General features: G+C 36.4%; 3 protein-coding genes across 4 annotated transcripts; 1 reads left to right on the forward strand and 2 right to left on the reverse strand.

Annotated features, from left to right (window-relative positions):
* Positions 1-5593: 5593 nt before the first annotated feature.
* atad1b (ATPase family AAA domain containing 1b) lies at positions 5594-10545 on the forward strand. The gene is made up of 10 exons (XM_043253461.1): positions 5594-5791; positions 6759-6946; positions 7178-7276; positions 7393-7513; positions 7604-7804; positions 8408-8514; positions 8597-8686; positions 8811-8861; positions 8946-9070; positions 9223-10545. Exons 2-10 carry the CDS (start codon positions 6773-6775, stop codon positions 9341-9343), a joined length of 1089 nt encoding a protein of 362 aa, XP_043109396.1. The 5' UTR covers positions 5594-5791; positions 6759-6772; the 3' UTR covers positions 9344-10545.
* papss2b (3'-phosphoadenosine 5'-phosphosulfate synthase 2b) lies at positions 10351-17490 on the reverse strand. Its single transcript, XM_043253457.1, has 12 exons — positions 17320-17490; positions 15954-16068; positions 15478-15713; positions 15230-15368; positions 14531-14649; positions 14276-14389; positions 13728-13839; positions 12793-12998; positions 12556-12691; positions 12159-12427; positions 11784-12013; positions 10351-11373 (listed from the first exon to the last, which is right to left on the reverse strand). The coding sequence occupies exons 1-12, from the start codon at positions 17344-17346 to the stop codon at positions 11232-11234; spliced, it is 1845 nt and encodes a 614-aa protein (XP_043109392.1). The 5' UTR covers positions 17347-17490; the 3' UTR covers positions 10351-11231.
* Positions 17491-17615: 125 nt separating this feature from the next.
* Positions 17616-23276, reverse strand: minpp1b (multiple inositol-polyphosphate phosphatase 1b). Of its 2 annotated transcripts, XM_043253460.1 has the most exons (6): positions 23124-23276; positions 22752-22984; positions 19861-20055; positions 19679-19776; positions 19273-19403; positions 17616-19144 (listed from the first exon to the last, which is right to left on the reverse strand). In XM_043253460.1, exons 2-6 carry the CDS (start codon positions 22861-22863, stop codon positions 18766-18768), a joined length of 915 nt encoding a protein of 304 aa, XP_043109395.1. In that variant the 5' UTR covers positions 22864-22984; positions 23124-23276; the 3' UTR covers positions 17616-18765. The 2 variants fall into 2 exon arrangements, with proteins under 2 accessions (XP_043109395.1, XP_043109393.1); XM_043253458.1 differs by lacking the exons at positions 22752-22984; positions 23124-23276 and adding an exon at positions 20657-21403.
* Positions 23277-24256: the final 980 nt, after the last annotated feature.

Genomic DNA, 24256 nt, shown 5'->3' on the forward strand with positions numbered 1-24256 from the left:
TTGCCTCCTTGCATCTATTGGTTTAATCCCATCAAATAGCTTTAAAGCAGCATGCAAAGTGCGTGTTGTCTAATAGTAAAAACGGATCGCAGATAGCCAAACTTAAATGTAAATTTAAATTCTGAATACGACTAGTGAAGTGTGGGGCACAAAACTATTTATTAAGCGAGCCTACTGTTTCCAAATAAATCTAATTGCTGAAATTGAATAAAAAGAAAGGATCACTAAATATATTGATTCAAAGACCTGGCTGAACTGCTTTACAGTAAAGTAATTTTTAAAAGGCAGATTCCCTTTTAATTAGTTGCTTTATTTAGTTTTAGCAATTCAATTTATTTGGAAACAGTAGGCCTGTTTAATAAACAGTGCCTAAAAAAGAGAAAATGCCTCCAAACTTTATAATAATGTAATGAAGCATGTAATTCCTAAGACAGTCTGGCGAGATAGATAAGACTATTGAATTTCAAAATAACTGTCTGATATTGAACTCCAAAATATGGCTAAAAAATGCAGAGAGCTATTGAAAGGAAACTTATTACACCACCTTAATCAGAGTGCATGCACAGGTGTATGAGGATTCTCTGATGCCGGATTACAAAATAAAAGCCCTCCAAAAAATATATAACACAGCCTTCAAATCCTTGACCCTCTTAAAGGATCACCTGCTCACTTTTTAAGACCAATCAGCAAATATCTCTACATTGTGTGTCGGTTAAAACAATGTAAAAATTATTGGGAAAATGCCTGCATTGACAGTTACAATAGTGACATACTGTGTTAATATCAGATTCTATATATTCATTAATGTCAATTCCTCTTGCATCACAGAACATTTCCCAGTTTTGTATATTCAAAGTAGGAGTCTGGAAATGTCATCCTCATCATTTTGTAGACTGGTTCGACAACCTATTTTTCCTGTATGTATGTGTGTGTGTGTTTTAACTGTCACTGGTCGTTGTATTGTACCGTCATTGGTAAACAGCACTGTTAAATCAATTTGATCACCTCATGGTGGAAATGAACGTGCTTATATTATTTAGGAGCATCTTTTCTCGTATTAGGTCATTAAAATACCCATTAAAAATAAATGCAGCCTCAGGGTGTGGGTTAGTGGTTGTAACAGTGTGCGTAGTCCATTTATAGCATGGGCTACCTAATCCTGCTCCTGGGTGGCTGCCTTCAGTTTACTTCAGTTTTTGACAACAATGCTTTGAGCGTGCGCACAGCCTTTCAAAGTATACTACATTTCGCAGCAACACACTCACTCAACACACATGCACTAAAGCCTTCATTTTTGTCCAGCGGTTGCACTATTTCTATCCAGAAGTTAGTATTCATAAGAAACCCTTTTCTGCCCCGAGCATACTTCCTTTGAGGACCGTATCAATAGGTTTTTTTTACATATTTCTAACTCAGAGATGTCTTTATTTAATAACTTTCAAGTGGGATTAAACAAGCCTCTTAAATCAGTGCTGCCCAAGACTGATCCTCAAGAGATGCTCGGACAAATTTCTTGATCTAGTGCTCCAGATCGTGAGACCTCTCCTAACTGTGGGATAGGAGGAGGAGGAGGATTTTTGGTAGTGCCTATATCGAGCCCAGGGCTCATTCCTGAGTCTGCACCAATACCGGAGCTCCCAAGCCTGGTGGTCCTGGGTGTCCCAAGTCAACAGTTTAAAAGTAGCCTACATAGAGATGCCAGAAGACCACCGCATGACTTGACTGCATAGAAACAATATTGATTGGTTCAGAAATACCAAACTGCAAAACTCAGATATAAAGTAAAACCCGTTGAAAGTGTTGAAATGTGCAAAAGTATAGTTGTTAGCACACATGCACAGTTTCGAGAAATAATGATATGAATTAATGTAAGAAAGATGTTTTGTTAAAAGCTACAAAAAAGGCATATAGCATATTAAAACTCTGGATTAATTGATATAATAAAAAAATCAATTGGCTGTCTGTTACAGTGTAGGTTAAGGGGCTACAAAACACAATCAGTCAAGCTTTTTAGGAGACACCCCCTTCTGCTACTCAAATTAAATGTAAGATGAGTTGTCATTGGACAGTAAGAAAGACCGCGTTGTAAATTGTAAACCTTATATTCCACTTTTTCATTCCAGTCAAAGAGGTTTCTGTTAAAACATTGATGCTCTGTTCACATATTAAACAAGATATATCTCATTATTTTTTATCTTTTCATGTTTTGATCCTAATCACTGACAAAATTAACAAATTTACAATTTATACATTTTTAAATTAACAAGTGGAGACTTATTTATTGTCTGCTGATTTCACATGAAATTTAATGTGGGAAGTTCACAGCTCTCAGGATTAACATGAACAAGCACATCTTAGTTCGGTAAAATCAACTCTCCAGTGAAAATGAAAGCCAGCTGTGTTGGTTCTTCATTTAATTATGATAAGAGAGCTTTTTGAAAGCTTAATGAAATTAAACAGCAGCTGCACAAATAGGCATCTAGCTAATCAGTACAGTTTTTGAGTGTGGAAGAGGTGTCTAATAAGGGGTAATTTATGTATTTATTTATGTATTGTTATTTTGCAGATGACTATGAAAAAAATGTAACTGATGTGAAGTGAACCAAAATAAAAAGTCAGTTTCCGGATTTATAGCAATTGCTTTCTGCACAAAGGTCATAATAATGGGAGCCACCAATAGGCCACAAGATCTTGATTCTGCTATACTCCAAAGGATACCCACAAAATTCTACATCAGTCAGCCCGTGAGTCCTCTGAAATTAGTTCAAAATATCTTTGATGGTTTAAAGGGACTTTTTTAGTTTTACTGTTGAATCATTTTACTATTAATAATCATTTGTTATGTGTGTGTGTATTTAGTCAGGCAGAGAAAAGACATAGTGAAACTGATCTTAAAGAATGAGAAAGTATTTACATTATTAATTGAATTGAAATATTAATTTTCTGTTTTCTGAAGGTGGAGTCTGCTGTGTTCTCAGGAAGTGACCTAGGAGAGATGCTGCTCTTCTTTGTGTGCGGGAATTTGTGCACCAAGAAAAGTAACATTATTAACATATCTCTAAACTAATTTGGATACATAACTGAATTTGGTATGTGTTAGGATCTGTTTAATCTTCACATACTGTTTTGTAGCAGTACGAAACTTACGTTCTAAACTGTTCCCTTTAATCCCCTTATTAATCATTATTTATAATGCAATTAAATTATTTAGCAATTTAATCAATTAACCTTATTAAAAATAAAAAAACTGGAAGAGAGCGAGTCTAAATTGTGAGAACATTGCTGCATTCAGTTCAAATGGACAGCTTACCAAATATTTAGTTTAGGAAACTGGTTACAAAGAAATTTGTTTGTGTTTCAAAAATCTCAAATACATGCTTCATACACAGTGTAATGACTTTACCAAAAAAAATCCAAAATTATTGTACACATCTACAGTTGAAGTTATAACCTAAAATTGCATTATAGATTGGGCTTTAGACTACAAGGCTTTATTGTGCAGATATACTCCACTGTTAGGCTTGCCTAACGATGCCTGTCTAATGATTTAAAGGTGACATATCATGAAAATCGAAATTTTTCGAGATTAATCCAGTAACTTTGTTTTAGTAATCCTTTTTCTGCAACCCTCTGAAAAAACGTCTGATTTTGGTCCCCTAGTTAAGTTGCAAAGGGATCTAATTATGATATTACCGCCCCTTAATCTGTAAGTTTCCAGCCCAGCCAAGACGTCTTCATTTTGCAAGCAACAATGAGAACTTAGCACTCGCATGCCCTTTACAGCCACTTTCTGTGTTTGTCCTTTAGATGTGTGCACTCAGAAAACTGTAACATATCAGAAGTTTAAATTAATATGTGTTAATAAGTGTAAAAAGTAACTCCCCCGGTACTGACCTTTGAGGTACTCCATATTGCACTTGTGATCAATATCATACCTCCTCATTTACTGCCACAAACCGATGGCGATGAGTACGATTTTAACCATGTTAAGGAACTTCCACTAATGCCAACAACGTTTTCTGGTCTATTCAACAGAATGTTGTGGTTGATAGTTTCGAACGATAGAAGCAGGTCATTTTATAAATCTATTCCTCACAATTTTCTCTACAAAGGAATATAATAATGATGTCTGGAAGTAGATATTTTAGAAGTTTAGATTGAATAGGGTCTGTACATGTGGTTGGTTTAGATGATTTAACAAGTTTGTATTGTTCTTCTCCTAGGGTAGAAAATGACTGGAATTTTTCCTTTGGGGAATCTATCTGGTGCTGCATGGTTACAATTTTACCTCTGATAGTATCAATCTTGGAAGTAAAGTAGTTCATAAAGTTAGTACTGCTGTGATCTTGTGGAATGTCAGCACCTGTTGATTCTTTAACTTCTTAAAAGTTTTGCCATCACTCCACGGTGTAGAGATCTTATGTTTTAGCTTGGTGCTTCTTGGTGGTCATCTTCAAATCATTATCTTTGGACTTGTATGTTCTGTGCTCTTGCTCTTGGAGACTTAGTGTTGACAATTACAGTTACTTATAAAGTATGTGTGTTACATACTGTAAATAATTTTAACACTTCTAAGACCAATATTGAATTTGTCTGTCCTGTATCTGAAAAGCTTACTACATTATTATGAATGAAAGGCAATAATCTAGCCTATCTGTGTCTACTTTTAGATTAACAACTTTAAATCGAAAATCAAGTCGAAACTAAGAGGTAATATCTGAGCTCATGCAGTCACCTGTTCTCACACCCTCACCTATTTACAAAAAAAATAAAATAATCAAGATTCATTTCATTTTCATTGTTATTGAAAGAATAACAATGAAAAAATTGGCCTCAGAAGAACAACTTATGTGGAGGAGATCACTTCTGTTATTCTTACGTTTATGAAAATATGATGATATTTTGTGATTATTTAAATCTGTCTAAATCGGATTATTTAAATTTTTTAATTGTGCGTCATAAAATCAACCTCTCTGGAAAAAGTTATGGGGTTTCAAATCAAAACATGACTTTATGTTACAAAATAGAATGTTGTTAGTTTATAGATATAGTTGTATAGTTGTTCTATAGTTTATAGAAAACCTGTTTATGACCATTTATGAGAATCATCTTTATACTAAGTATTAAGTTTGGTAAACAAAAAAAAACTTGAAAACTAAAAATGTGTTTGTGATTTTAAAAATTACATTTTGAAAGTAATTTACCTGGAAGAAATTGAACTGGATTAAATAATTGGGGAAGTCCTACATTTGATACACAAATGGTACTTAACTGGATACAGATACAAAGTTTTTACCCAAAATTTGCTGGTGTGTACAGGAGTCTGAATGCAACTTTTTATGGATGTTATGGATGCCATCCAGTAGATACATTTTTTTCTGCGAATACTTGGTCCCTATGCCACTTAGAGAACATTCTCCAAAAGAATGCATGAAATTGCTAAACTGAAGTAGCACTGGCATTCTTACAGTACAACTTTCTGCTATCAGGAAGTTTGGCAGATTATCTAGGATTAACAGTAACGCCCTTCACGTTCCTATCCAGTTGGTGGCGGTAACATACCTAAACAGAATTTCCAACAGCTAATAAACCACAGAAGAAGAAGACGACGACGACGACGAAGAAGAAGAAGACGAAGCAGCAGCAGCAGCAGCAGCGACAGTAAAAGAATGAGGGATGAAAATGTATTTTTAAAAAGTCTGTTCGCCGGAAGTAAATGAATCGTCGGAAGAAGCTGCTTTTTTAAAATAATATTTCCAGGACCCAGTGATAAAACAACTAAATAGTTGAGGTATGTGATCTGTTTTTTTCCCACAGGAAGGTCACAGGAAAGCTCCAATAACTAGTAAAATGACTTTAGTGAAAATGAATGAAAATGAAAATGAAACGAAATTGCACTGACTCGTCGCTATAACAAAAGCGAATTGACAAATTTGCGTAATCCACGTGTCGGGAATCGGCGGTAACGTTACTGTGTAGTTATGATTAATATTCAATCTAATACACGTTCTGTACAGAACTTCGTAATATATTTTAAAACATACTGAAATGTTTTTTACACCGCGAAGACGTAATTAGGAGCCGATTCTGCCATGGAGCGACTACGGAGCGATTGTTATATTAATAACTATAAATATTATGTCGCATTCGCACGGGGCCTGTCCTGATACCCATGCGTTTTGTACTTGACCACTTGTCAACTTGCATGACGTATTTCCTGTATTTGGACCAAGCGTTAGAGTGTGCGTAAAGAGTGTGTAGATCTTTTGATTACCAACACGCTGCATCATACAATTTTACGTATCAAAAGAGAAACAACTCGTTCAACAAGTATTGTTATACCAAAACAACATCCCACAAACATTCCCTTATTTTTCTTACCTTTTATTCAGGAAGACAAGCAGCCTCTGAAAACACAGTCATAAGAACAACAATGAAAAATAATATAAAAAAACTATATAACATAAATGAATTATCATTTAATACATCAGTGAGTATATAAATGCTATAATGATAAATGTTTGATAGTAAATTATTAAAAATGAATAAATGAAATAATGTAAAACACAACACAAACAGGCTGCATTTCAGGGTCCCCAGATCTCCATATCTCCATTTAATCCAAAATATCACCATGTCCTCCCCCTTGATATGCAAATAATGTTATTACATAGATTTATTTACACATTCAAATGTGTACTCAATATTCAAGTAAAAAAGAAAATGGTCACCTGGATTGTATTGTTTTTATTTTGCAGGTGAATGCAAGAAGATGGTACTGAAAGAGATTCCAACAGACAATATCACTCGCCCTTTGGGCCGGAACGAAGTAATAGGTTTACTCTTTCGCCTCACAATATTTGGTGCCGTCACATATTTCACAATAAAGTGGATGGTGGATGCTATTGATCCGACGCGAAAACAGAAAGTTGAGGCACAAAAACAGGTATGCCTTTTCAGTAGTTTACATTACTTTTTATTTATTTACTTCCTTATATGATAATAGCTATACACATATCAAGTAGACTGAGTATTCTAATGTAATTGTATTGTATTTTGTTCGATTGTTTGCCGCAGGTTTGTTTAATATAAGTTTAGAAGCCATACTATGTTGTCTTTTTTTGCAATGCATACCTTTACCAATAATATATCGTCACGTTTTATTGCCGCCTCACAGGCAGAAAAACTCATGCGGCAGATTGGAGTTCAAAATGTGAAGCTTTCTGAATATGAGATGAGCATTGCAGCCCATCTTGTGGATCCACTGACTATGCAGGTGAGGGAATTTTATCACAGTCCAACTTACCAGTTCCCGTTCCTCTCAAACGCAGCCTACTGGTATATATTAAGAGCTTATCCGGTTTACAAGAATCATTCATGTCATGTCCGCAGATTACGTGGCATGACATCGCAGGTCTGGATGAAGTCATAACCGAATTGAAAGACACTGTTATACTTCCGATCCAGAAGAGACATCTGTTCGAAGGATCCAGGCTTCTTCAGCCACCGAAAGGTTAGGCGTTAGGATGCAAACGTTTCCTCAAAGCGTTTCTGACTGAACTCCACACGTTATTCTGAGGTGGTTTGCATGTTGTCATCTCAGGTGTACTGCTGTATGGGCCTCCGGGCTGTGGGAAAACTCTTATAGCCAAAGCTACTGCCAAAGAGGCTGGGTTCCGCTTCATTAACCTGCAGCCTTCCACTCTCACTGACAAATGGTATGGAGAATCCCAGAAACTAGCTGCAGCCGTGTTTTCACTGGCCATCAAGTTACAACCTTCTATTATCTTCATCGACGAGATCGGTAAATACATATTTAGATTTATATGTGTCCCTCAAAGGCCCTTTTATATTAATGTACCAGTAGTCACTAATTTTATGCTTTGCTTTTAAAGCTAGATCTGTTTGGCTTCATTGCACGTTTATGGAACACTGAAAATCTGCTCTCGAACATTAATCGGTTTAGTAGTTTCTGTATATTTGTCACCACCTGAAATAGTCATAGTTATTTTAGTTTCACATGAGTGTTAATCCTTGTAAATTATAAGATGACATTTCACACTGTAGATTCCTAAATCTCAGGTTAATATATTTGCGCCTTTGTGTGTCATTGACCAAATGAACACAGCACATTACATATTTATATAATCAGTATAGTATTGCACATAATCATATTGATTACAATACGATCAAGTTTGTTAGAATAGATTTTTCAGATCGTAAGTGTAAGAAGGAAAGAAAAAGAGAAAATATTCTAACCTATGTGACATCTCGAACTTTGAAATGTTTACAACGCATACAGGTAAAAAGCAGCGCTATCCCCACAAATGACTAGTGTGAAAGCAGGTTTTAGAAGTAAGATAACCCAGTGTGAAAAGCCTTTTGAAGTAACCGCTGTTCGTCTTAGATTCCTTTTTGAGGAGTCGCTCAAGTTCAGATCATGAGGCCACCGCCATGATGAAGGCTCAGTTCATGAGCTTATGGGACGGACTGGATACCGACTACAATTGCCAGGTACAATTACAAAAAATATATATCTTAAACCAAGATGCAAATGAGTCTTTTGTGATGTGTTGTGATTGATTTCTGCACAAAGGTCATAATAATGGGAGCCACCAATCGGCCACAAGATCTCGATTCCGCTATACTCCGAAGGATGCCCACAAGATTCCACATCAATCAACCTGTACGTCCCCTCCAAATATCTTTTATAAAGTTGAAATTCAATTAAATAAATTTTAACTGTTGAATAAGTAAACTCTGTAGTGTTTTTTTTTTTTTTAATGAACATTTGTCATGTGTATATTTAGAATGTCAAGCAGAGGAAAGACATATTAAAACTGATCCTGGAAAATGAGAACGTAAGTATCTTATTAACTGAACATTATGGATCTTGAAAGTTGTAAGTGCTGAAAGGATCTTTTTTTTTTTTTTCTTTTCTGAAGGTGGAGTCCGCTGTGGACTTTGGTGAAATCGCAAAACAGACTGATGGGTTCTCAGGAAGTGACCTCAGAGAGATGTGCCGAGATGCTGCTCTGCTTTGTGTGCGTGAATTTGTGCACCAAGAAAGGTAAACTCTTTACAAAGGGCTTTAGACTCAACAGTCCAAAACATAAATAAAAAGTACATTCACATAATGTCTAACATAAACTATTTAAATCTGAATCGTTGTGAAACTGATCTGCACCATGTCTTTAATAATCCTCCTCCATCCCATGACAGTCCAGATGAAGACTTTATCCGCCCAATCAGACAGGAAGACTTGCAGAGGGCAATCGAGAAGATGAGAAAGTCCAAATCTGCAGGAGTGCAAGAGGTGTTTATGCATGTACCACTGGACTGAATGTGATGCTGCTTTAAAAAGAAAGAAAAAAAAGAGAACCTAGATTTGGTGTTTTTCTCTCATTTGTAACATATTGTCAAGTTCTGCAAAAGGGGGAACTCAGGATTTATAGAATGGAATTTTTCCTCTAATCTTTTTTGCACTGTAATTTCCATACTAAGTTTTGCCATTTAATCAGTGAGCCTTATAAAAAAATTATTATTTGAGAAAACTGTGTAAAGCCATTCTTAAGTAAATTGTCGCTGCAATGGGACAGTTTATAAAAGAATGAAGGATTCACATTAAAATTAATTCTGCTTGTGTTTCGACAATAAGGCCCATTGTGTTTGTCTTCTTAGGTTTGGTTAGGGTTGTGTGATTTAGTTCCTTAAAACCATGTGATTGGTTTGTGTGTAGATGGGCAACCGTTACTATTTCCAATTATGTAATGCACATATCACCAACATGTAACAATTTAGCTGATTAGTGAGCACAAAAAACAAAGTGTGTTCATTAACAGTTTTAACTTGGATCAGCTTCACCTGTTTGTTTTCCCACAGCGATTGAATGAGTGGATTGAGATGCATTTACAAATTTATAAGCCATTTATATCGAATAAGGTGTTTAAGCGTTGTATTTAGCCCAGAGTAGAGGTTATGTGATGGCATGTTGTATAGATATTTATTTGCAAAACCTTAAATATGCTTACACAGAATATGTGGGGCCAGTGCCAAGCTGTCGCTGTTAGGTTCGTGTTTGTCTGTCAGGTGTTATTTTGGGGGGGTTGAGTGGGCGAAGGAGACTTGAAGGTGGAAAGAAAAAGTATTCCCTCTGGAGAAAACAGTCTATGGATTGAACAACCATTTTAGATTTCCAGCAATACAATTGTACAGTTGTATAAAAGTATTTTTAAGTTAAGTTTCCAAATTCGCAATAGTCTGCTGCTCTTTTCGGGTCCGAATATGTGTAGAAGTCAGATTGTGTCCGAAATGTTTTGTTTACACTGTAGAAAAATTGGATGACAACGGTTTTGTCTTAAGGAAGTTTATTGGAATGCCTGCCCAACGCTCATTACATCAAATATTGTAAGAAATGACAAAATGTAAATCTCACAAGTTTGTACAAAAAAGAGGGAAGTAAATACATTTCCTGTAAGATAATAAATATGTTAGGCTGGTCCGTTAAGAAAATGGTAAGACAATAAATATGCTCTTGTTCCTTCACATTGGATTCCTCAAGAGTCTTATGTTTATGCATTCAGCACAAACCTTTCACATTCATCCATCGCTTTTTTACAGTAACCTGTTCATTTGGGAACGTAACAATGCCACATTTACATTAAAAGGCGCACTGAAGTGCACTGCGAGACAATATTGTGTTTATGTCAAATACATTTGATTGAGGTTATACTCTGCTGCCAGTACTGAACATTTGTTTTTTTTAATTCGTATAAACAATGTTATAGAATTATTCTGTATCTACAATGAATATAAGATGTTCTCCTCTGGTGAAAATACTGCCAAGACGAACAAATAAAGCTCCAGTTGAGGTAGGAAAAATATCGGTCCTATTACTGTCAGGCATACTTTGATCTGCTTCATCCAACTATAAGTATAAAACACCATTGAAACAGCAGTAGCTGTGTAGTTTAATCCATATATGCTTTTTATATAGGGTGATCTCAGGGAACAAGATATTATACTGCATTTTGAAGTAATTTGCAGGGCATAAATATAGATAGCATTTATCTAAAAATGAGTCTAATAAAGATTTTTTTTAATATTACTACAAATGTAGGACTGTAGTATATAATGCATATATTTTTATAAACCTATTTCTATCAGTTCTAATGAAATAAGTTATAAAGAGCTTCACTGTATGTCTCCATATACAGTCCACAGCCTCATGTTCACTGGTCCTTCTGCAGAGAACTGTAGTATTCAGCTAGTACTTTCCACGCTTTTGGGGCCATGAAACCATCCGGGGGGTTCTCCCCGCTGCGGGCAAGGCTCCGCATTTTGGTCCCAGAGATGAACTCAAATTCAGCATGTCTGAAAATCAGTTGAAAAAAAGCAGTTCCCTGGTGAAGCAGCTATCAGTGGTTTAAAATTCTTGTAAAAAGTGGTAAAATATATATACAAACAGATGTAGTATAGTGGTTTTAATATTTATTCTGCTTGATAAAATTATGAATAAACAAGCTTCAAAATAAATTAAGCACTTTATTTAAGGCTGAATGTCACACATATTGTAATGGGTTTTGTGACAATTGTTCTAGGTGTAATTTAAATTGTTAGAAGATTAAATGATATAAAAAGGTACCAATAAATACCAATTTAAGTCAACCAATTTTCTTTCAACCTTTCTTTTTTTATAGATTTTACTGGTAGCCAGTGTATGACAATTTTTTGGATATAACATGTTAGAAAGAGTCCTGCACTAAAATTAAACATTTACATACCTTTCCTTGTCATAGAAGTCCATGGCCTTCTGAACTTTGTTGTATGCAGCAACTCTGAAAGGAATGATCTCAAGTGAGGTAAGGCCTGGTGCCATGGTCAGCACTTTTCCACCATGTGTGGGCTCATACAGGTCCTTCTTTGTCTCTGGATGGGGCATACCAGCTGGGTCTCGTCCTACAATGTAAAAGTTGGCCCCTGCAATCATCCTAGCTCGACAATGCCACTGCACCTATAAGAGCAGAATTTTTTGTGCAATTGAGAATTGTTTCATCTTAATTGTAATAAAAAAAGTCTAAAATTGCTGCAGGTCGAGAACAGTTTTATTACACTATAATAGGTTCTTTTTTTTTTTTTAAGAGTAACAAAAGTCTGACCTCTGTAGGCCCAGCATACATCATGGGTGAGGGGAAAATGGCCACAATGGTGTTTTCAGGATCCAGCACTCCTTCATCCAAAACAGCAGCATGCTGTTTCATGCGCCAGTCCAGAGGTACATCGTCCTCTTTTGTCCAGCCACCCAGAGGATGCAGCAGAAGCACAGGCTTTTTGTAGCCTCGCTCTAACAGATGACGCTTAGTGTCCTGCATCAGGAGCGCGTGGCCGTTGTGCACAGGATTACGCAACTGGAATGCAAAAATGGCATCTGCAAAGGAAAGGCAAAGGTTTTTGTCTAGCAGAAACGGGTCATGATTATATGAATGAAAAAAAATTAAAACTAGGTTTGGGGGTAGTGTTACATTCACTACAGCATCATTATAGTGTGACTTTTACCTGCTCTCATTTCTTTAAATTTCTGTCTAAGCTCTCGTGGAGTGAGACGGTACTGGTCAAGACCATCATTCCACCTAATTCTCTCAAACACCTCCAGGTCTCCACCAGCCAGCCAATCACCACTCTCCATTACCATCTGTACAAAGCATAAAAGGTGGCATTTCATTGGCCAATTGTATTAGAAAGTATAACATACAACTGTCATAACAGCAATGACACAGAGATGCGTCTTCTCACCTTGATGTATGGATGTTTGGGACATGTTGTCCCCCACTGCCTGGCACATCTCTCTTCTTTACGATGCTCATAAAACTCAGGGTTGCGCATGATTGCCACCTTTTGACCTTTGAACTCCAGGGCAAAAGCAGCACAACCATCCATCTTCTCTTTGTCATCTTTGGATACAGGCAGGACAATGGGAACAGACATGTTGATGACTCCACCTAAACATAAAATATTACCAATTATTAATTACTTTTTTATTATCAGTATTTATTATAGAAATTTGGTGTTACTACATTAACACAATCTGCATGTAAATGAAAAGCATTATTGGTTAGAATAAAATTAATTATTACTATGTTGTTATTAATTAATATGTAATATTATATTTACTCGTTCAAAGATTTGGAGTTGGTCATTTTTGAAAGCAGTCTCTTATGCTCAACAAGGTTGCATTTATTTGACCAAAAATACAATAAAAACAGTAATATTGTACAGTTTAATTTTCAACAATCATTACTCCAGTCTTCAGTGTCACATTGTCATTTAGATATCGTTCTATGCTGATATGGGGCTTAAGAAACATTTCCTATTATTATTCATGTTTAAAACGGTTGTGCTGCTTAATATTTTTATAATCAGGATTCTTTGAGAAATAGAAAGCTCAAAAGAACAGTGTGTGAAACACTATGATCTATTTATTACATCCTTAATAGAATAAAAATATTACTTTCTATTCAAAACTACTTTTAAATGGTCTGTTATTTTTTAGAGGCTCGAAGTATTATTTACCGAAATATAGAATAGCTAGAAAACAAACCAGAAAACGTATAGTTTCTGATAGTACAAATCTCACTGTTTTTCTTAAAATTATGTTAGCTGTGAAATTACATGGAAACACTAATCATAAACACTGTGTTAGTGAGACAACAGTTTAGAAATGTCTTAACCATCAAGCAAAGTTCCAAAGTGCAAGACTTGAAGGAATTCCCTCTCCCTCATAAATCCCCTCAGTGGAGTCGCCCAGCCCTCGGATAGAACCTGTATCCATTGTAAATCCAGCTATAGGACCAGAGTGAAACACACAAACACAACTTCAGTTTTATTTAACGACAAGACCGAAAGTTTGCCACAAAGTAACAAAAGGAGCGCATGGCTCTTGTACACAATGCGAACAGAGGGTTTTGTGAAACTAGCAAGTAATCATGGGCATGAACTTGTGCAAAAGGTTTACGTTTAGATGCAGTGTCAAATTTGGTTCAGCGTTATAGCGCGTTGCATCATTATAAGTTTGCCATAAAATAACAACTATGACTTAGTGGTGTTCTTTTAGTTGTTTTTGCAGAACTGAATTATGCAGTAGATTTCCGTTTCCAAAGACCAGGTTACATTGAAAAGTTTCTGTTAACTGAAATGTGATGACATGCCTGTGGCGTAACATGCAGGGCGGTTGATACACACAGCAAGGCGTGTGTGTGTTCGTGAAGGCTTGCATTACCTCTGTGATGGTTAAAGTGGGGAGTATATTGGCATCACTCAGCACCAGGTCCAGCTTGTTTTCAGGAACAAAGAGCTCATTCACTTCTTCTGTCACGCCAGTGGGCACAATATCCTGTTATAACGAATCATAGGGTCAGTGATGTTTCAACATCTCCCAACTGAAAACTGACAGCCTGTGAGCTGGCACAAAGAAAGGGACAACTGGCAAAACACAAGGATCCGTTTGACGACCAGAAATTAAAGAACGACCCACCTGTTCCTTCAAGAGATCCACTAGCTGCTGAATGCAGTCATTGACAGTGAGTTCTCCAGTCTTCAGTACAAGCTCAGGGGCTTCAGGTTTCTCATAGTCAGAGTCTATTCCCGTAAAACCTACATGGTAAAAACAAAAACAAAAAGATACATTTTCTAGATACATTCATGGAAATTCCATTATTCCATTGGAAAATAGCTGCTCTGCATTCTTACAATGATAGTTCACACAAAAATGAAAATGCTGTCCATTAATTGCTCGCTCTCTTGCCATTACAAAACCGCAAGACTATCATTCACCTTCAGAACACAAATTAATATATTTGTGATGAAATCCAAGAGCTTTTTAAACCTGCACAGAAATACAGGAATATTTTTTGTGCACAAAGAAAACTAAATTCAACAATTTTGCTATTTTTGTCTTCTTTGTGCACAAAAACGTATTTTTACTTAACATTACGGTTGAACCACTGATGTCACATGGATTATTTAACAGTGTCATTACTACATTTTTTAGGCCTTGAACCATTTTGTTGCTCTCATAAAACAAGTCATAAAACAAAAAATATTTTCATTTTTGGGGCGAACTATTCCTTTAAATCCAAAATAAGTCAAGTGTGTGTCTAACGTTAACTATTTTCATCTAAGCGTTTGATTCTATCCAAGCAATGCATTTAGAGATTTTTTTTTCCTCAAATACCTTTAATCTCTCCAGCACGGGCTTTTTTATAAAGTCCTTTGACGTCTCTGCTCTCGCACAGCTCCAGAGGGGCATTTACAAACACCTCAAAGAACGGCAGACCTGCGCTTTCATGGATCTTCCTGGCGTCGTTTCGATCCTGTTGTGAGCACAGGTAAAATTATCCTCTTGTTCATCCTGAGTTAAGAATTGTTGGAAAACATCGTGTAATATAGGAACCTCTGATCTGTCAATAAATATTACCCCACCTTTGTAAATGGAGAAATGAAACTGGTGATGCAAACCAGTCCAGCATCAGCAAACAATCTGGCCACCTCAGCAATACGTCGGATGTTCTCTTCCCTGTCTGTGGCCGTGAAGCCCAAGTTCTTATTCAGGCCGTGTCGAATATTGTCACCATCGAGCGAGTAGCAAGGAATGGCATGAGACACTAGATATTCCTCAAGAGCAAATCCAATTGTAGTCTTTCCAGCACCAGACAGCCCTGTAGAAAAAAAGAAACATTGAAGTAAACCGTATGGGAAAAAGATGTAATATTTTATGCAAACTGTGACTGACAACTGTCAAACATCTCCTTCTCTATTCCACAGAAGAAAGGAAGTCATTCAGGTCTGAACACGAGGGTGAATAATTTATGACTGAATTTACATTTAGGAGTGAACTATAATTAATAAATAGTTCTAATCTAATTTTCTCAAGGTAGTTTTACAGGAGATATTCCCACCTGTCAGCCAGACAGTACATCCACGAAATCCGCCTCTGGTCCCAACCACCTGGCCACGCTTGCTTCTGCTCACGTGGTGAGCCTGGTACACAACATTGGTAGCTCTCTGCAGATCCTACAGGCAAAACAAAAAGTAGATATATATACGTAAACATGAGAGCAATTTGCAAGTCCTTTGTTCATCCTTACGTTTTCGAAGGGATACTTCACCTAAATATGCTAATTCTGTCATAATTTACTCATCCTCATGTCAAACAAGAACTCGATCTCCAAAACGTGTTGGGTTTCAAAATACATATTTCTTACGTTCCACGGAAGAAAGCAAGAAGTTGAGTAAATGATGACTAAAGGTTCATTTTGGGGTGAACTGTACCTTTCAATGTAACTTAATGAAAAAGTAATATTAGCATATGAAAGCCACATCTGACTTAAGATTAAAATGACATCTTACAAAAGAATACAAATACACGTTTTTTTCTTCTGAATAGTTTCATTCACTCAATAGTGTTCTTGTGGATTATATTCTCATGTATCTTGACTTGGTCATCGGGACTGAGGAGGGAGCGGCTTCAGGAAGGGAACTGAAGAAACAAACAAGGCCATTCATGCAGACCCATGGAGAGGTGGCCAGCTGGACCAGAGCCATCTCTCTCTCTCTCTCTCTCTCTCTCTCTCTCTCTCTCTCTCTGCACCAAGGCTCTTTGGATACACAAGAAATCCCAGCTTGATGCAAGTAACCCTGGGGTTTGTTAATTCCCACTGGTACACAGTGTGTCTTTGACTAAAGATATACAAAATCTGGCTTTATAAGGAACCAAATAACATTAATCTTACATGGGATTTGCATAGTTTCGTGTAGTCATATTTCAAATCACAAGAAAGCTCTTTATGAAACATTGGCATGTAAAAAAAAAGTTATTTTAAGACGAGTGAGTTTAATTGATACTAGTCAAAAACCTCTAAACACAACATTAAATAAAGTTAATGTGATGAAAAGGATCAACCTGAATCATAACCTCCTGCCACATCACCAGATTTACATTTTAAATATCTGTCCCGCCGAAGACAAACATTTGTTATTTTAAGGGGCTGTCCACTCCACATTTTCCCAGTAGTTCCGTAAATTACACGGACGAATAACTCGAGCAACTCTTACTTCGTATCAACGCAACGCCTTTTAAAACAGACGTCGTTATTATAAACGCGTGCTCTAAAAACGGTTAAAGTCGTTAGCACTTATACAAAAGACCTTCACTGCGTATTAAAGCCTGTTGACATTCAGTAGCTCCTATCGTTGCGACTTTTGAAAAGTTCAGCGAGAAACAAAAACAAAAGCAAGAGAGAGTCAAGACGTCAGAAAACGTACCGTTCTTTGCTTTTTCATCCCAGACATGATGCGCCGAGGCTTTCTAAAGACGAGACCCTGGAGAGCTCACGGAGTAAAAGTAAAGTTGGTGGGAGTCAGGACGTGTTGGACACGTAGCACTCAGCGCTCTTCCTGAAATCCTCCCACCATCAGATCAACGTGCGCTGATCACGTCACAATCACGACTCAGAATCTCACTAATACTCTCAGCATTTTTCTTACAACACACAACGGGCTCGAAACGGAAGTGATAAAATACACATATGGGGGAGAAAAATGCATCATCACAGCTGCGGTCTCTTTCGCTTTTTTTATTTGTAAAAACAGCAGTGGAAAACCGGGTTTTGCATACCAAAGACCCCCACCACCCAGAATCTTAAAAAGACAGAAAATAAAAAAAAAACAATATTACCAGCCCCTCTGGAAATACTTAATAGAGCCTCGAGACTGTCCATAAAATCCGCATTTTCCATAAATGCGTTACAAATGACATTAACAATGACATAAATTGCAATATCAGCATCAATTTTAGAATGTCTTGATTTGTCTGTTTTTCTTTAATGACAGCAGGACCAGGACAACAACTCAAGATTGTGTAAAACCTGCTAATTGTGTTAAATTTATTGTTAGATTTATTTAGTGTTGGGCTTGGAAATCCTATGTTTTGCTATTGAGAAATTGTAATGCATTTTACCATCTATCTTTACAAATCAGATCCTTATTTTTATCAAACCCAGATTACCATTAGTCTAAAAAATTCTGTATCCCGAAGGCTACTAGCTCTAAAAGATGAACTACAGTTAGAATAGTCAATGTTGGGTCACAGAAAAAAGCACATTTAATGAATACAAACATCCGCTTCCATTTTTAATTTCTTTTTAACAGCCAGGCCTCCCATCTGATCCTTAACAAATAAATAAAAGTAAACAAAAATACACGCAATATAACTTTTGGTTCATTTCTTATCATTATGTCATCATAATTAATATACAGTGACTGAATATATTTAAAATTAAATTAAATTATTTAGTTTGATATTAACAGCTGTTTAGTGATTATATGTGGACATGTGCACTGAAAATGCCCATACAAGTGCAAAAATACAAATGAGAATATGAAAATACGAATTTAAAACCCACCCAGTGAACTAGAAAATGCACAGCAATTCTTAAAATAAAATATAAAGACACGTTTTCACGTTTTAAACGGCTTTCATTATACAAAATATCATTACAAAAGATTTGGCACTGTATAACCACAATTCTCTTTGGCAAATAAATCATTCTTAAAGCACAAATGTCACCCCCACTGGCGATTTGGTAACCGCTAAAATAAAGCAGCATATTAAACCTTCAACCACAACATGAAGGATCAAACAAACATAAAGATGCAGTCATTGCAAGTGCACAGTAATTGATCCTAATTGAATTGAATCAGTAACCTAACTCAAAGCTCAGTGTTCCTGAAGTTTGACTGCGGCACATGACATTCTTTTTCAAACTCACAGCCATTAAGGAGCTCTGAGTAATGTTTTCTGACCGTTTCATACAGTGGAGCTGAATGGTTGATGTTGGGAAAGGTCATTAACTTCTCATTGAGAAAGAGCTGTATTCTGAATCCATCATTGCATTCATAAAGGACAAAGACCAAGTTAGCAGCGTAAGGTGCAATCTGACTGGAGCGGAACGCGCGGTTGTGCTGCAATGAAAAATTCTCTGCCGTTAAAGGCGTTTCATCCTTAAAGAAGGACATCAGAGAGAGCAGAGGCAGCAAGGTTTCACCGTGTCCGACCTGGATGGTGGCGGTCTTTTTCACCTGTCCAAATCTATTAAATTACAGGAGATAGTAAAAACGCAAATGAACAAAAACGTCAATAATTTCTGTGGCGTGTTTTAAGTGGAGAAATACACCACAAATGGGATAGGGAACCGGTCCACATCTCTATCTCCTAACCTGTAGTCATTAGCAGCCTCATCAAGACGCTTGAAAATATCATGAAAGAGAGGGCAGCTTGATTTACGGTTGACGTCATGTCCATATCCCCTCTTCCAGTACTGTTTCAGGTCATTTTTGTACTCCAGGACCTAACAAAGAGAACGAGAGAACATGCATTTGGTTGTCAAGTTTAACTCAGGAGAACTCTGTGCTCAATAAATCTATTGTATGAGCTCAAGTCTAATCTTAAATTCAGAGTATTACCTAAACTGCAATTTCTTGTAGTTGTCATAAGTGTATGCCAGATAGTAATTAATGCGGGTATGCAATGGAGCTGACATATCTAATTAGTATTTAAATCTTAATACCATTCATTAAATTAAATGAAAATGGAAGCGTTTCATTTCCAACCCGGCATACGTACTTGAGCATCAGACGTATCCAGCAGATCACACCAAGGAGAGTTTTCTGACTTGATGGCAAACTCATAAGAACACAAAAAGAAAGCTGCCTCTGCCATATCTAGCAACACATGTAAAATTAAGATCTGGATTATTTTAATTGGCACATTTAGAAACTACAGACGAACAGTCAGACAAAACTTACCTGGGGTGAACTGACTGTATGGAATCTGAAGGCGACTGGATATTTTCCTCCGTACTGCATCCATTTCAGCTGAAGATTTAAAGCGTTCTACCTCCTTTAAAGCCGTTTTGTTTTTCTCAACACTTTCAACAAATCTCTCGCAATGATCAAAAAATCTCATGAGTGAATCGTCCACATGGTGTTTGTAATCCATATCTATAAAACAAACAGTGTGGTTACTTGAACAACAGTTACTAAGAGCCATTACGTCCACAGAGATAATAATAATAAGCACTTTATGGCAAATATACAGAGGAAATGTATCACTGTGTTCAGTGTCTTTATACATTATAGTCAATAGAGAACTTGGCAGTCTGCCTTTGTTTACTACCAAGGTGGGGCCCAAAATAAAACAAATTATATATATATATATATATATATATATATATATATATATATATATATATATATAGTCTACAACTTTATTTGAATGTGTAGTTTTATTTAAATGTAAAGAAAAAAGCATTGTAAAATAGGCATTATTAAAAAATATTTTGCTGAAATTCATCTACATTATTAAGTCATGTTGCTCTAAACTTGTATGAAACACAAAACAGGATATTCTGAGATATGTCCCACTGATTTTCTGTCCATACAATGAAAGTCAATGGACACCAAAATTGTTAGCTTAGCATCTTCTGAAGTCATACATGTCATGAAGGTATTAACATTTTATATCTCTGGAGCAACTCTCTCTTTAAGATGTTTAAGAGACCAAAAAAAAAAACATCTAGTAAGCAGGGGACACCAAGCCTACCCTGAACATCCCAGAGTCGGTGAAGCCCCTCTTGAAAAGCTTTGACACTATCAACACAGCGATGTTTGGAGCTGGTGATGAACTCAATGCGGTTTGCACGGAGATGCTCCTCAGAAATCAAAGAAGGGAACGACCGCGCCAGTCTCATGGCCAAATGTCTATGGTCATCGCGCCCCTTCTCCACCAATTTGCCGTCCATGTCTTCAGTGTACCACATCTTCCATGTCTTAATGTTATTTAGCCACGAGGCTGAACCTGAAGCCTGAGACACGACCAGATCAAACAATCGCGCTATCTTTTTCACATTTTTTGTGGTTGGATAGCGCGTACCGTGACGTATCACCGACACCACATGAATGGCACGACTATCTGGAGAGGGGGGTGCTACCAGGGATTTGTTTACAAACAAAATGTCATCTAATAGATGTGGGTTCACTTCCTCGTACCTGCCTTTTGTCCCAAAATGATGCGCTATCGCTGGTATCGTTGGTCTGACAAGTTTAGAGAACGACAAAGCGACCATAACGCTCAAAGAAGTAATAAAAAAGTTAGCGAGGAAGTAAGTTGTTTTCATTTCTGGATGAGCGATACCTGTTTCACTTACAATACCCGTAGCTTGGTCACCTGTACGTTCGTTCAATCAGGGTTGCCAGGTCTGTTTAATAAAATCAGATCAATTGCTTCTGAAAAAAAAGGGAAATTCGCAGCGAAAACTAGCACAATCGCGTTCCATGGTAAAACAGCGGACTTGGCAACCCTGTATTCAACGTCTAGAAATGTGAAGCCAGCCTCAAAATCGAGATGCAAAACCTTCCGGGTTAAAACACAGCTATAATAACACAGAATTTACCGATTGCTCAAATGATCTCTCAGCGACTGGTTTCAAACACACTACTCCTTTAAAAGAATACATTGTACGTGGGATATATCTGAAAAGTGAATTATGTTCATAGTAACATGATCCTGATAGCGCAGGTCATTCACAACTAGCAGAATCCCAGCCCATGAATTAGAAATGTCTTGATTCCTCGTACGTTTAGCAGCAGTGAAATAATACATGTACATTAAGTTAAATAAGTTACATTTAGCATGCGCTGTGCTCGCTGTTGAGTTATTTATTGTTCTGGATAACTTGTGTTTTTCTAGCACAGCGGTAGATTTTTTGGAAATAAAAGCCTTCATAACTCAACTTTTGTATAGTAAGTAACTTATTAACTAAGTGTAAAAGAGTTCTGCACGCAAATAAATCAACTACTATAAAATTATGTACACATCTGGAATGAAGACATTTTACTTAGTTTTTTAAAGCTGTTTTAGTGTACTTCATAGGCACTGTCATGAGATCAGATGAGCCATCAAAACTACCATGCTAGTATAATACGTCTTATTCCTGAATTGCAATTCTGCCTTTATATCTTACAATACTAACTTTAGAACCTTTTTCCTTTAACTATAAAGACTTTTCTAGAGTGAAAACGGATTAAAGATATGGAGGATGAGCTTCCCTTCCTTACTAACTGCAGCAAATATGAGGCCATGAAAAAGAGGTTATTGACCTTTTTTAAATACTGCAAAATGAATATAGTTATATGGAGTATGTGTGATACAACTGTGTAGGGGACGTGTATGTCTCTGTTATGCGTTTCCAAATATATATTTGGAACAGTTTATTTGTAGAAAGTTATAGCAGAAAAATTGTAGAAGACAAAAAGAAAGAAAGAATAATAAAATCAATTCACATCGAAGGGTGAATTTTATTTAGACAAAAAAATAATTATTAAAAAAAAAAAGTTAAGGAACTATATTAATATTTATATTTTCAACATCTTTGCTAGTACTAATGGAACATTAGAAAGTCATATTACAAACATGATTTCCAAAATCTGTTCACATCAATATTTGCTAAATTCATTTTGCCAGTAGAGACATTCTAGAAACTCTTCCATCATTTCTACACTGCATGTGTCTGTTGTTGTGCAGAACGACTTGAAGCTTTCTGCAGTAAGGTGTCAAATGTTCTAGACTCATTTGTCTTATTGTCTAAAGTAGGTTCGGAGTAAGTCAGATATTTTTGTGTGTGTGTAACAGCTCTTACTTTCTGTGTTACCCAGGGCTTTGTGGATGAATTCTGAAGCAGGGAATAGGTCCTTGCTGATGTCAAACCGATATTCATCCTTTACAAGCACACCGTAGTAACTGATGTTCATTTCTGTGTAGTATTTCGCCCTTGTATCGATCTTTCCTTGCAAGTATTCCTTGTACGCCGCAGTGTATAGGACATGGGTAAAACCGATTTCTTTCAGTTTGGCCCGGTCCGTTGCTATCTCTCTGCACGAAAACACAACAGCCTAGATTAGTCTTTCATTATTGACTAGGTAGAATTTTACAGCTCTTTCACAGTGAGAAAAATACAACTGCACGTAGCGTTTGCTTCCTGTTGATACTGTAGCGCTTTCTGCAGACTTACTCATTTCAACAAACAAACATGACAACGAACAGTTTCTCCCAGTCTCTTGTTAATCTCGAGTATTTATAGAGTAGTACTGCATCCATCGTATCTCCAAAAAGTTTGATTTTATTTATAGCCGAGACCGCTCCATCGTTCAGTATCAAACGATGTGAAAATACAGCGTTCAGCTGGGCCTCGTTTATAAACCTTTTGTCGACAAACTCACTCATGAAACTCTTTTACCCCGCTTTTAAAATGAACCTGCTGCATTTATGTAGACTCACCAGTAGATGGAGTGAGAGACGTGTCAGTTTTATTCTGATCGGGCCAAGGCCAAGACCCCTCATTTGACTGAAGTAATCAAAAACTGATTTGTTAATCGATTTCTTTAAAGGGATAAATCTTCTTAATACAGAACAAATACTGTGCATGGTCACTGCTCTTACTTTTTTTATTATTGAAATATAAATCCAAATTTATTAAAAAAAAAAGACACATAAGATGTTTTGAACCTCTAAGAAGCTCATTTTAATTATAATTAATTGAATATGTCACATGTGGGCTTTTTTTTTATTATTACATCCTGTGGTATCTGACACTGTATTACTTTAAGAGTGTAGTAGAGTTTCCTGAAAAGATGTTAAAACCTAAAATCTATAAAACATAATGTTGTCCTATATGTTGGTAGCTGACAACTGATTGTAAACCTAATGTTTTTTTCTTTTGAATAAAGTTTACCAGACCGTCCTTTGTTTGTTTTTCATTTGCTTTTCGGAATATGTCATGTTTTTGTTTATGAAAACTTTGGCTGTTGCTACATGTTCTAATAAATACTAAAAACCATGTCACCATTGAGATAAAGAGGATGAACGTGTCTCTCAATAGTCTTTCATTAGCTACTGCTTATCTACCAGTGTGGTTTTAAGACCTTCCTTACTCTATCAATTAAATGCAAACTGAGATATATTCTTGAAAATACTACCACAGATTATAGAACATGCTTGTAAAACGAAATGTTAGGGATACTTTGCTTGCGATAGTCCACTTTAGACATTCTGCTATTTCTATTTCGCATAGTAATACTTTAGTACATGTTATGAATGCATTTATGCACCAAAGGATGTTTGAAGATACTTAAAAATGACTACTAC

Source organism: Puntigrus tetrazona, chromosome 12, assembly GCF_018831695.1.
Source record: "Puntigrus tetrazona isolate hp1 chromosome 12, ASM1883169v1, whole genome shotgun sequence".
NCBI classification, from domain to species: domain Eukaryota; kingdom Metazoa; phylum Chordata; class Actinopteri; order Cypriniformes; family Cyprinidae; genus Puntigrus; species Puntigrus tetrazona.

Bases quoted from the DNA above. Each gene is read 5' to 3' on its own strand.
- atad1b (XM_043253461.1), top strand. From the start codon at position 6,773: ATGGTACTGAAAGAGATTCCAACAGACAATATCACTCGCCCTTTGGGC. The intron at 8,687-8,810 runs GTACGTCCCCTC...GTGTATATTTAG, and splicing joins GATTCCACATCAATCAACCT to AATGTCAAGCAGAGGAAAGA. The intron at 9,071-9,222 runs GTAAACTCTTTA...ATCCCATGACAG, and splicing joins GAATTTGTGCACCAAGAAAG to TCCAGATGAAGACTTTATCC.
- papss2b (XM_043253457.1), bottom strand. From the start codon at position 17,346: ATGTCTGGGATGAAAAAGCAAAGAACG. The intron at 15,369-15,477 runs GTGGGGTAATAT...TGCTCACAACAG, and splicing joins TCATTTCTCCATTTACAAAG to GATCGAAACGACGCCAGGAA. The intron at 14,390-14,530 runs GTGGGTCGTTCT...TCGTTATAACAG, and splicing joins TGGATCTCTTGAAGGAACAG to GATATTGTGCCCACTGGCGT.
- minpp1b (XM_043253458.1), bottom strand. From the start codon at position 21,230: ATGAAAACAACTTACTTCCTCGCTAACTTTTTTATTACTTCTTTGAGC. The intron at 20,056-20,656 runs GTAGGCTTGGTG...TTTGTTTTATAG, and splicing joins CCGACTCTGGGATGTTCAGG to ATATGGATTACAAACACCAT. The intron at 19,145-19,272 runs GTTAGGAGATAG...GTAATTTAATAG, and splicing joins GAGGCTGCTAATGACTACAG to ATTTGGACAGGTGAAAAAGA.